General features: G+C 39.3%; 1 protein-coding gene across 1 annotated transcript; it reads right to left on the minus strand.

Moving 5' to 3' along the window:
- Nucleotides 1-604: 604 nt before the first annotated feature.
- LOC126336089 (piggyBac transposable element-derived protein 3-like) lies at nucleotides 605-4,388 on the minus strand. Its single transcript, XM_049999570.1, has 4 exons — nucleotides 4,363-4,388; nucleotides 4,006-4,276; nucleotides 1,834-2,451; nucleotides 605-624 (listed from the first exon to the last, which is right to left on the minus strand). Exons 2-4 carry the CDS (start codon nucleotides 4,271-4,273, stop codon nucleotides 605-607), a joined length of 906 nt encoding a protein of 301 aa, XP_049855527.1. The 5' UTR covers nucleotides 4,274-4,276; nucleotides 4,363-4,388.
- Nucleotides 4,389-13,156: the final 8,768 nt, after the last annotated feature.

A 13,156-nucleotide genomic window follows, 5' to 3' on the forward strand; every position in this document is an offset into this window, starting at 1 on the left:
TGTTTTAAATGAATGTTAGTCTTCTTTGTTTCTGTTTGGGAGGAACATGAAAGTCCTTAAAACATGTCTTGTCCTTCAACAGGCACAAGTATCTGTTACACTTTTCACACAGCATTTTGCTGCGACTTTTGCATGGCTCGTATCTGCAAGTGTGTGGTGCTGGAATACCATCAGAAATTGGAAAGAAGTTCATATCCATCATAGCGCTTGTCACTGCATTGAAGCTTTACAGGTTGATTAAAGACTTTAGACCTCTTGGTTGCAGGAAATGCATCTCCTTCTTGTTCAGTCTCACTTAACACCCTTCTATCCTCAGGTGGAACTGCTAGCAGTCCTTCTGCTACCTAGAAACATATAATAATATCAAATAACATAATTTCATATATCTATATCAAATAACACAATATCAAATACCATTAATGTAAACATAAAATAATGTGGTATTGCAAATTATGCATTACCTCTAATTTGAAGTGTAGCAAATCTTTCTGTTCTTTTCTTGGAATATTAATTTCTTTGATGCTTCTCATGTATTGGTTCCATGCATTTATCACAGCAAGGTCCACAAAGTCCACAAAGTACAAAATTACTTTCCATGTCCATTTCATACTTCTGAACCAGGCTCTGTAGCATTCCATCTGCTGGTCACAAATGTCAACTCCACCCATGTTTTTATATTAAAAACAAAGATTCCAAGACTTACCAAGTGGGAAAGTGCCGGCAGACAGGCACAATGAACAAAACAACAAAAAGAGAAAGTAAGATGATAGAGAAGATTTCGAAATGCAACAGAGACAATAACAAACGTAATTGTTGGGTTCAAATTAATGATGATGTAAATAAAATAGAAAGAAACTTCCACATGGGAAAAATATGTTTTTATTATATTTGCGCACCACAGAAGGACAATCGACTTCAATGTGTTTGTTATCAATTTTGGACCAACATTTCACAGGCTCAGTCGGTGTGGAGCCACAGCAGTTTGAAGCAATGATTACTTTGTTGCTGTCTTTCCACTCTATAACTACTAAATCACAGTTTTCAGCAACATGTTCTATACTCTGTCCATGAACCATCTTGCTTGCATCACTGAGAGGCAAGCCTTTAGTCTGTTGGCCATTATTGTTCCACTTCCATAGAGTTTCATTTCAGTCAATTTCTCCAGTAAAGGCAATGATGTAAAATATCTATTAATAAAACAGAAAGAAACTTCCACATGGGAAAAATATATTAAAAACAAAGATTCCAAGACTTAGCAAGCGGGAAAGCGCCGGCAGACAGGTACATGAACAAAACACACAAACACACACACAGAATTACGAGCTTTCGCAACTGGCAGTTGCTTCGTCAGGAAGGAAGGAAGGAGAGGGAAAAATGAAAGGATGTGGGTTTTAAGGGAGAGGGTAAGGAGTCATTCCAATCCCGGGAGCGGAAAGACTTCCCTTAGGGGAAAAAAAGGACAGGTGTACACTCGCACACACACACACACACACATATCCATCCGCACATACACAAGCCTTGTGCGGATGGATATATGTGTGTGTGTGTGTGTGTGTGTGTGTGTGCGAGTGTACACCTGTCCTTTTTTTCCCCTAAGGGAAGTCTTTCCGCTCCCGGGATTGGAATGACTCCTTACCCTCTCCCTTAAAACCCACATCCTTTCATTTTTCCCTCTCCTTCCTTCCTTCCTGACGAAGCAACTGCCAGTTGCGAAAGCTCGTAATTCTGTGTGTGTGTTTGTGTGTTTTGTTCATGTACCTGTCTGCCGGCGCTTTCCCGCTTGGTAAGTCTTGGAATCTTTGTTTTTAAAATATCTATTAAAGTAGATGAAGCTTTCTTGAGGTGAAGTTTGTGCCAATCTTAACATCACAGAAGGGCCTAATCCAAACTCCTTAGTCTGTAGAGGAGTTGAATCACCTTGATATATTTCAAAGTCTAATAAAATGCCAGCTGATGTAGTAAGAACAAAATTCTTTAATCCAACTGGTCGAGGTTTACTTTTTACAAACTGCCTCAGTGGGCAGTGACCCGTAAATTGTTTCATTTGTTCATCAGCTGAATAAGTAACATGATCCCATGGAAGACTCAGACACACATTTCTTACTGCATCAAGAACTGGCTGTACTTTCCACACTTTATTATTATTACCTGGGGCACAGGAAGCATCAACCATGTGAAAAGCATTTCTGAGTGCCACAAACCTGCCTCCTGACATGATTCTCAAAACTTGAGTATAGCCAAATTCAGTGCTCCAGTATAATCTCAGTCGAGGAAGTTTGATGCAACCCATAATCAGGTTGACAGCCATCAATTTCTTAAGTTCTGTTCCATCTGTTTTAGTGCTTTTTTCATGCTTCCACACAGTATACTGACTTGTATGTTCTTCAGCAGTCTTAAAGAATTCATCTGTAAAATATGTGGTAAAATACTGGAGAGAAGAACGAAATGGATCTGTAAACAGAAAAGAAAATGGATTTGAAAACAGAACAGACAGCTTACAATGGACCAAATTTTCGTTTACAGAACAAAATACACTACTGGCCGTTAAAATTGCTACACCAAGAAGAAATGCTGATGACAAATGGCTATTCATTGGACAAATATATTATACTACAACTGATATGTGATTACATTTACACGCAATTTGGGTGAATATATCCTGAGAAATCAGTACCCAGAACAACCACCTCTGGCCGTAATAACGGCCTTGATACGCTTGGGCATTGAGTGAAACGGAGCTTGGGTGGCGCGTACAGGTACAGCTGCCCATGCAGCTTCAACACGATACCACAGTTCATAAAGAGTAGTGACTGGCATATTGTGACGATGCAGTTGCTCGGCCACCATTCACCAGGCGTTTTCAATTGGTGAGAGATCTGGAGAATGTGCTGGCCAGGGCAGCAGACGAACATTTTCTGTATCCAAAAAGGCCCGCACGACCTGCAATATGCAGTCGCGCATTATCCTGCTGAAATGTAGGGTTGCACAGGGATCGAATGAAGGTTAGAGCCATGGGTAGTAACACATCTGAAATGTAACGTCCACTTTACAAAGTGCCGTCAATGCAAACAATAGATGACCGAGACGTGTAACCAATGGCACCCCATACCATCACGCCGGATGATATGTCAGTATGTCGATGACGAATACATGCTTCCAATGTGTGTTCACCGCTATGTCGCCAAACACGGATGCGACCATCGTGATGCTGTAAACAGAACTTGGATTCATCGGAAAAAATGATGTTTTACCATTCGTGCACCCAGGTTTGTCGTCGAGTACAGCATTGCAGGCACTCCTGTCTGTGATGCAGCGTCAAGGGTAACCGCAGCCACGGTCTCCGAGCTGATATTCCATGATGCTGCAAACGTTGTCAAACTGTTCATGCAGATGGTTGTTGTCTTGCAAACGTCCCCATCTGTTGACTCAGTGATCGAGACGTGGCTGCACGATCCGTTACAGCCATGCAGATAAGATGCCTGTCATCTCGACCGCTAGTGATACGAGGCCATTGGGCTCCAGCACGGTGTTTCATATAACCTTCCAACTCCATATTCTGCTAACAGTCATTGGATCTTGACCAACGCTAGCAGCAATGTTGCGATACGATAAACTGCAATCGTGATAGGCTACAATCCGACCTTTGTCAAAGTCAGAAACGTGATGGTACACATTTCTCCTCCTTACAGGAGGAATTACAACAATATTTCACCAGGCAACGTCGGTCAACTGCTGTTTGTGTATGAGAAATCGGTTGAAAACTTTCCTCATGTCAGCACATTGTAGGTGTCGCCACCGGCACCAACCTTGTGTGAAGCTCCGAAAAGCTAATCATTTGCATATTGCAGCATCTTTTTCCTGTCTTTTACACTTCATGTCTGTAGCACCTCATCTTCATGGTGTAGTTTTTAGTGGGGCCAGTAGTGTATATTACATTAACCCAGAGAGAAGGCGTATATTTTATCTGCATTCTAGAAAAGACCGATGGTCCTGGGTGATGCTTACCTTTAAATAATTTCTTCTTCTGCAGATATTTTCTGCCTGATAGGTTTTTCTTCTTTAGAACTTGTGCAGAACTGAGAGTGTCTGCTTTGAGTTGATTATTATTCCTTGACGATTCTGATGCAGTCTGAACTGGTATTTCATCAGAATCAGAACTTGATGCATCAATATTTTCTGGCACAAACAAATTTTCTGAATCGTCTTCATCACTTACTTCTAAGTCTGATGCATGAAGCAACTTCAAAATATCTTCCTCAGTAAGTCCCTTCATTATCTAAAAATGTTCCAATACGTTAAACCATATACATTGCGTTAATCAAAATGCAAGAATGCGAAAAAAAGTAGTTGAGTAAAACTAACCTCAATAAGTGAAAACTGCAGCAATGCCTAACCCGATTGTGATGGTGGAGACACTTTTGAGTACCACAGCCACAATAATCACGCAAAATGGGTATTTCGATAATACAAAAATTCTTTGAGATGTCTAGAAACAAACTGAATCCAAACAATTCCTCAAAATCGCACGCTAACTCAAATGCTACAGACAAGAAAAAGCCGCTACACGTCACGAAACAACACTTGAAGATAAATAAGCCCGCCAAAACAGCAGAGTGGACGGAGCTGCGATCTAGTGGCCTTTGGCGGTACTACATGAACCAAAGTAGCCCTCGTGATCGTTCGTTTTCGGATGCAATTACATTCTAGCTTCAGGGAACAAAATGTATGAATTCGTACCAGACCCTTACGATCATGGGGGTAGGGGCGTAAAGGGATATAGATGCCATATTCCTCACACAGAGGCCTCACGGGGAGTCCTCAGTGCTCCTTTGTCGAACTGGATTCAAGAGGATTACGCACCTTCACTTGGGCTCTCAAAATGTTACAGGTGTTTGAAAATGTCAAATCCTGTTTAAGAGATGTGTTTCTTCAGTGCAGCCTGACCACTTTGTGCCACTCACCACTGTGGTAGATTCTAATCAGGCAATAGCTGGGGCACTTCTTGGCCACCCGATAGGAGCTACATGGCAAATGCTTGGTTTCTTTTCTTGCATGGTGTCAGAGTCGCAAACTAGATGGAGTATCTACGACAGAGAACTGTTAGCTGTGTATGAAGCCATTAGGCATGTCAGGCCGCAGAGTGAGGCATGTTCTTTCACTGTTTTCACTGATCATAGACCTATTTATTTGATTTCAAATCCTCATGTTACACCTTCTTACAATGACAGTTCTACCAACTGGAATTCATCAGTCAATTTACTACTGAAATCCATCATGTAGGGAAGGCTGATAAAGCTGCAGCTGACTCTTTTCCTTAAATTAATGCTGTTTCTGAGAACACTGACTACAGGCAGCTGGAGATGGCACAAGACCCTGACATGGCCAGTAATTGTCAGGGAAGAAATTACTGCATTGCAGCTAGAGAAACTCACTATGGGCAGTTTCCTAGTGTGGCATGATATTTCGAAAAACTGACTGACCCTTTACTTTGTGAGGCAACGGCCAAGTTGTGGCGCCCTAAAAATATTCTAAGTTTGGAGTTGGCTTGACTGCGCAGGCTGCTCGGCAGGCCGACCACGTGGTGCCGGACATCAGCCGGAGCAAGTGGGGTAGCCCCAGTGTGTGGCAGAGGCCGACCGCGTGGCTGGGAATTCCGTGTTGACACTGTGACAAGGACTGTGCTTTGAGATTTGTATGCCAGGAGTGCCAAAGGTGGCAGACTTTGTGAAACCATAATGGCAGACATTTCACAGTTCATGTAGAAATTAATAATAGCCAGAGGAAAAATGACACATTAAAAAAAGAAACAAGTACATTACCATTATTTGCATGATGATTCAGTTTTTCAATATATTTATTAGTTTAAAATTTAGTATCTGACTGTACATTATACAAGTAACACCCAGCATCGAATTTACTAAATCTAAACAGTTCATCCGATTTTGTCGATCAATGTGTCTTTAGAAAGCCATTAGTGTAAACCTACACTGGTATGAATTACAGGCATGTAACTTGAATAGTACATGAGTTATTGGAGGTCAAAGTGGCCGATTAATATTGATTGCGTCAGGCCATAAGTACTCCACAGTTACACGAAAACAAAAAAAAAACGGTAGTAGCATGCTTATACATATATTTATTCGTCTATGTCTTTGTTTATATCCGAGTCAAACTATTCGTGAAGAAATTGCTCAAATATTTACTGTGTTTTAGAAAGCACTGAGACATTAGGCTACTAGCAAGCTTTTGTTTCCATTCCTTTAATATATGTTTATTTGATTTGTTTATGTGTTTACTAATGTGTGTTAGAGCGTGTTCATGGTCCATCCGTAGGAATATTTATTTGATTTCAAGTTATTTAAATGTAAATCCAGTATTTCGTATGTGTTTCAATATGTTCGTGAGTGTGTATTGACTTGGAGAAATGGTGGGAGTGCTCTAGCCAATCACAGCACTTGTTAATGGGGAGACTGCATGGAAGTGAGGGAGGAGCATCGGGTCACAGAGGACACAGTAAGTGCTTGACAGGGAGGAGCTACGGGCGGTCACGGGAAAATACTTGGAGAGCGGGGTAGTTTGCGTGTGGTCGCGGGAGATAGAAATATTTCGTAGTGCCGAATTGTGCACATGTGACATTTCCATGGCTTCTGCAGTCAAGAGGTAGTATGCGTTTAGAAGTGAATATCTCACGAGCTATATTGTTGTTCATAACTAATTTCGTGAAGTAGGAATCTATTGTTTCCCTGCTATTCAACTTATATTTTATTTAATTGCTGGACCATCGCCAATAAGTGTTTTGCAGTAATAAATGGCATTCTTATAGATACTTCTGCTATTGTACTCATCATTTAAAGTCGTTAAAATAGCGACTGCAGATTTTATTTAGTTGCAGTTTTTCATTTATAAATTTCTATGTTACATTCAAAAATCGCAATTGCCGAGTGACAGGAACCTTCGATTCATGTGTGTATTCGTATTGTATACTTCAGACTCAGCAGCATTTGGCTTGTAATGTGGCAATTATGTATCCCAGCCCCTAGACAATAAAACCCGCCAAATCTTTTAATATTTAAACTCTGAGTCTGAGGGTACATAGTTGAGGGCCATCAAACCTCAGTTTTACTTTTGAAAGCCCCTATGTTCCACCAGTTTTTTGGAAACAGGGTTTTGATTCTGTTTATGAACTCTCACACTCTGGGGCTAATTGCACAATATGAATGGTGTCAGACATATATGGCCAGGGGTCAAACATAACTGCAAACATAGGTAAAGACTTGCTTGGCTTGCAAAGCAGCTAAGGTGGGGCACCATGTCCAACAAAATATTAGTTCATTGAAAGAGCCTGCACAGTGTTTTGCACATATCCGTCTTGACTTAGTGAGACCTTTGCCTGTACAAGGTTTTGAAGTTTTTCTTGGCTATTGACAGATCTACCTTCTAGGTGAAAGTAGCGACAGTTACGAACATGTCGACAGATATAGCAGTGCAAAATGTTTATAAAATATAGATGTATAAGAATTGTAGTCCAAATTTCATCAGTCTCTGACATCCTGGGCACACAAACCCTGATATCTTCGTTCACAAAGATCTACACATGTGCTGTTACATTATGTTATGTACTGACTCTGTCAAAGCCTCTATGCAAACAAAAACGAAAAAATGGTTCAAATGGCTCTGAGCACTATGGGACTTAACATCTTAGGTCATCAGTCCCCTAGAACCTAAAACTACTAACACCTAACCTAAGCACATTACACACACCCATGCCCGAGGCAGGATTCGAACCTGCGACCGTAGCAGTCATGCGGTTCCGGACTGAAGTGCCTAGCACTGCACGGCCATCGCGGCCGGCCCCCTCTGCAAACACCTTAAATGGGTTCTTATCCCTTATTGGAATGGAACATGCACACTGGCAAGCCCACCATGGTGTCCTTGTAATTGATCAAAATGACCTACTTTCTACAAGGGACAACACTTTGGTCTGGGTCCCCTATTTTTGCCTGCTGTCTACATTGCACGACATAGCTGCTTCCAAGATTATGCCATCATCAGACCAGTCCCCATTGGACACTCAGCAAGTTACTCCAGTTTTACCACTAACCTGCAGTAGGAGCGGTATAGCTGTACATCACAAATACACCTTCATTTCAGAAGATAACTACTATGACTGGTATGTTTTGTTCAAGTGTTTTCTGTAGAAGCATTTCATGTATTACTCACTGAGTTTTAATAGCATGTGTCACTTCAATATCAGCAAGTACTTATTCACCTCACCCACATTATTCATTCTGTCATATTGTATTTTCTGTCCATTTCATTAGACAGTAGCGCTCAACAGAAGTTTCAAGATGGCGACAAGTGTAGTGATACATAATGAATGAGTGTATAAAAGTTACTGTTCTTTCGTAAAACAAGGAATCCTGTGAAGACTGTAAAGTGAAATCGAAAAACTAAAAAACGCATTTCAAGTTTACAAAAAGTTGTAGATGTTCTAAGACGTGAGATTTCGCATATATCTAATGAAAACTGTGAGCTGAAGAAGCTGCGCCATGTTCTAAATGATAAAACAATTAAGCCACAAAACGGGAACCTTATTGCGTTGTGAGAAGCGGAAAGGAAGCGGTAGACAGGCATCAAACGTAGCAAATGAAATTATAATTACAGATAAAACAGGTATAGTGTTCTGTCAACTAGTAGTGATGACTGCAATAAGGATGATGAACTATGTAAAACAGTGTGTGACCAAGAAAACAAACAAGTGGGCGAAAGACGAATGCAACGGAAAACAACTGCCAGCGACTAAAAGTAGTTGACATATGCTTCAAAAATCGTGAAAGCAGCGAAAGGGTAGAATCAGATGGAAAAAAGCCTGTTAACAAACTTAATAAACAACATGAAGGTAGCGGCAACCCCACTCTGAATTCCGCCACGAAGTGCGATGTACTCTTGCTTGCTGACAGTCATGGAAGAAAGCTGGCTGAGGTTCAACAAAGTGTTGGTCAAAATATCCAAGTAAGAAGTGTGGTGAAGCCAGGCGCGAAAACAAATAACATACGGCAAAATGTCGCATGACAATGACTTCGCTGCGTGTATTGCAGGTTCAAATGATGTGGCTTGTAATGAAGCCGATTCGTCTATTGGAGGTTTGTCTAAATTTCTGGAATGAAAAGAAACAAAAAACACTATTGTTGCTACCATCCCGCACTGACACGACTTACTGTACAACTCTTATGTAAACACAGAGATTAGAAAAACAAGTGCCAGGATTAAATTATTGTGTTCAAGTTACGAAAAATGTTTAATTCTAGACATAAGCACACTAGATAAGGGCAAGCATACTAAACATGGCCTGCATCTGAACTATGAGGGTAAGCGTTGTCTTTGCGAAAAAATAAGGGAGGATGCTAAGTTCACCGGACTTGGATACGACGTGACGCCATTATGACGTATACACGTTACATCGAAAACGATAGAAACCGTATATCGACTATACGACTTTTGTGCTCTGCGCCACTTGTTTAAATGTGTTTTGCATTCCTTGCGTTTAAATCGTATATTGTACTGTTCTGTGCGTTGTTTTTCATTTGCTCGCCTCTAATTAAGTGTTCAGCATTCGAGAAACTAATGTGAGAAAAGCTTACCACCATGGAATGCTTTGACACTGCATTCAATCATTTCATACGTCAATCAGTACTAGACACTAATCTTTGGTGAAGATTACATTGAGAAATTAACTTCCCCTCGTATTTCATCTCTGGTCGACGATTTTTCATCAACAATGCCTCATTTTTTTTTAGACACTAATCTTTGGTGAAGATTACATTGAGAAATTCACTTCCCCTCGTATTTCATCTCCGGTCGACGATTTTTCATCAACAATGCCTCATTTTTTTAAAGTTTGAAATTCAATCATTCTACACATCAGTCATTACTGGATACTAAGGTACCTGTCTCTGCGGTCCGAGTGTAAAATTACTTGGAATTATGGTTGATAAAAGACTATCTTGGACTGGACATATAAATTACTTAGCTAACAAACTTGCATAAGTCCTCTTTCAGCTATATAAATTAAGAAAAAAAGTCAGCAAGAGTATGCTGCTGCAATCTAATATGTACTGACAAGACCAATTGTATGAAACCATATTAAAATGTTGATAATAAATAAATATTATTTTCGGCGTAAGCATTCAATACAACAATCACACAATCTAATCTGGTCGGGACATAAGAAGACTTCACTTTTTTACGTGGTGTTTTCAAGGCCACGGCCAGGAATATTTCTATTAATATCCGGCTCTTTTACTTTTATTTTGGCGAAATATATATACGCAGCCACACTGAGCTGTTTTCAGAATCGCACGTGTCAAAACAAACGACTAGCTGACGACAGTTTAGAATCTCGAACGATCGTAAAAGTCAATAGGTGTATTAATCGACTAAAGCATATATACGTCAAATGACGTCACATCATATCCAGGTTGGGTGAATTTAGCATCCTCCAAAAACATGCACATTGATCACTGATAAGATCGAACTCCGTAGGCGCATATATAAAAATAGCTAGCTTTCGAGTGAAACTGACTTTCCTTTTTTAGTTTAAATTGACCTTCAGTGTGCACACACTAAGGCGAAAGCTTTACTGACTGCATCAAGAAAGACGAAAAATGTAAAATAATGTTTGAGAATGTTAAGTACATTATTAAGAAAATAGAGCAAATTGACGAAATTCTAGGAGAATGTAAACCACACATACATAATGTGTGCATTCCAAAGCAACAGAGAGAACTTTGAAATGATCACAGATTATCTACGAGTGAATAAGCTTATACTGAATGAGGACAATACTGTAGTACTAAGTTCGTGCTACATTTTAATAATAGTCATACTCAATCACTTTCTACAGCTGAAACATCTGACGAACATAAGTTTTTAGGCATATTGATTGATGAACATTTCACTTGGAAAGAGCATACAGGCTCCACCTGTAAAAAGGTTTCTAGTAATATTTACTTACTAAAATGTCTTGCAAATATAATAGCTCCCCTTGCCTTTAAACAAGTGTATTATGGGTTAATACACTCACATCTGCAATATGGGATCGAGGTCTGGGGTGGGGTACCCACTGTCTGTATGGATCACATTTTCAGGCTTCAAAAGAGAGCAGGTAGGATGATTGCTAATATAAGCTAATGCCAGTCCTGTACGCACTACTTGAAAAATTATAAATTACTGACTGTGTACTCATTGTATGTATTTAAGACCATAATGTTTGTAAAAGAGCATAAGGAAAATAGTGTAAAGAACAGTGACACCCATAATTACAATACTCGAGCCAAAAGTGACTATCATAGGATACGGACTAACAGGAAAGCTACAGTCCATATGTAACTGGGAGACAATTCTATAATATAAAGCAACTCCAAGGCAATCTCTTCAAGGGCAAGTTGAAAAATTTTTTAATAGAAAGATGTTTATACTCATTAAAAGAATTCTGTGCTGCAGTACTGTTAGTTTATTCTTTTACATACTGCAGTACATTAGTGGTGGTATTGTTATAATTGGCTAATTTATGTATATAATCATTATATGTATGCAGTGCTATATAATGTGCTAATGTGTTTATAACATTATTGCATGGAATGATATACAATGTGCTACTCGATGTGTATATTCATTCTTGGAATGACATGATATTGATATAATTGTACAAAAAATGACGATGTCTAAGACTGTAAAGTTAACATGGACAAATGAACATTATTGTTATAATTATTATCAATAGATGACCCTGCTGTCTTTTTCAAAGATCATTTCTTCTCACATTCTGTAGCTTGGAACTGACTTTTACTTTAGCTTCATTAAAGATATTCCTGGGAAACATAAAACAGTTTAGTTACTTTTTATAAATTAAATTCTGTCCCAATATCTGATTCTCAATTTTCATTTCTCTTTGTCCATAAAATGTGTTTCCCATTGACAGTTGTGTTCTTATTAACTATATATTCAAACACGAATGTTTTTAGAGCTACTGAATCCACAATCAGGCCCCTTAGCAGACACTGTGCTCTTATAAGAGCTGCAGAAGCCATTTTTAAACCAGAAAAGTTCATATTCAGAAGACAGTTCAACTTCAGAAAAGCTTGGTGGGATGATTTTTCACAGAACTTGGATTGAGAAGTCATAAAAATCATGCCTGACGCAGAAAATTATGGAGATTTTATGGAGCTATTAAAGAATATCTCCCACAAATGCATCTCAAGAGGATGTAGAACAGTATACTTATGGAGACATAATTAAAACTCAAAATGCCCACTTAAGAAGTACAAACCAAAGAGACAATACAAAGAGGAGAACTTGTCCAAGTTATATAAACATTGTGAAAGTTTGGACATTAAAGGTAATATTTGACAAGCCTGAAAATTTTTTAGAAACCTGAAGTTGCATCCTCAGGGTTGAGCAAGATCAGTCCTGACCAAATGTAACACCAGCTGCTGCTGAACGACAGAATGACAAAGATAAAAAATAACAAACCTGAATGAAGTGAAGTGGAGAAAAAACATCTTAGCACTCTAGCCACAGATGAAGAACTGAGGAGAACTACTGTCCATCGGATGAGATCGAGCTTATAGTAAGTCAAAACTGGCAGTAATACCATTTGTGTCACCAGAGGCTGAAATATGTAATTTAAAAAATTTATATTGGTGCTTTTGTCATTTGCAAATAGATAAATAGTACATACAAGGCGTGTGAGAAAAGCAGTGGGACTGACAACATTGTGGGTGATCTGGTAACACTGTGTTATTCTATGTGTGTAGACAGGTGCATTCATCCCTTCCAGATGCTCAGTCGAAATTTGGCCTCCATACAATCACCACTGATTTTTGACAGCACTATTAGTAAAGTTGTGTTTTTGTTGTGTGCTACGAAAATTTAATAACAGAATTTAGAGCAATTTTATACCGTCAAGTTTTGTATTACACTTGGGGAATCCACAAGTGCGATATCTGAAAAGTTGAAACACACCTATGTGGAACATTCCTTATCGAGGGCACAAGTTTCTCACATGCACAATTCATTTTTGGGAGGTCAAAATCACATTGAAGATGAACCTCACATAGGGGGACCTGCAAGTTCAAAAACTGATTAAAACATTGAG

Source organism: Schistocerca gregaria, chromosome 2, assembly GCF_023897955.1.
Source record: "Schistocerca gregaria isolate iqSchGreg1 chromosome 2, iqSchGreg1.2, whole genome shotgun sequence".
NCBI classification, from domain to species: Eukaryota; Metazoa; Arthropoda; class Insecta; order Orthoptera; family Acrididae; genus Schistocerca; species Schistocerca gregaria.

Bases quoted from the DNA above. Each gene is read 5' to 3' on its own strand.
- LOC126336089 (XM_049999570.1), bottom strand. From the start codon at position 4,273: ATGAAGGGACTTACTGAGGAAGATATTTTGAAGTTGCTTCATGCATCA. The intron at 2,452-4,005 runs GTAAGCATCACC...TTCTGTTTACAG, and splicing joins GAAGAAGAAATTATTTAAAG to ATCCATTTCGTTCTTCTCTC. The intron at 625-1,833 runs GCTTCATCTACT...GGAATGCTACAG, and splicing joins ACAAACTTCACCTCAAGAAA to AGCCTGGTTCAGAAGTATGA.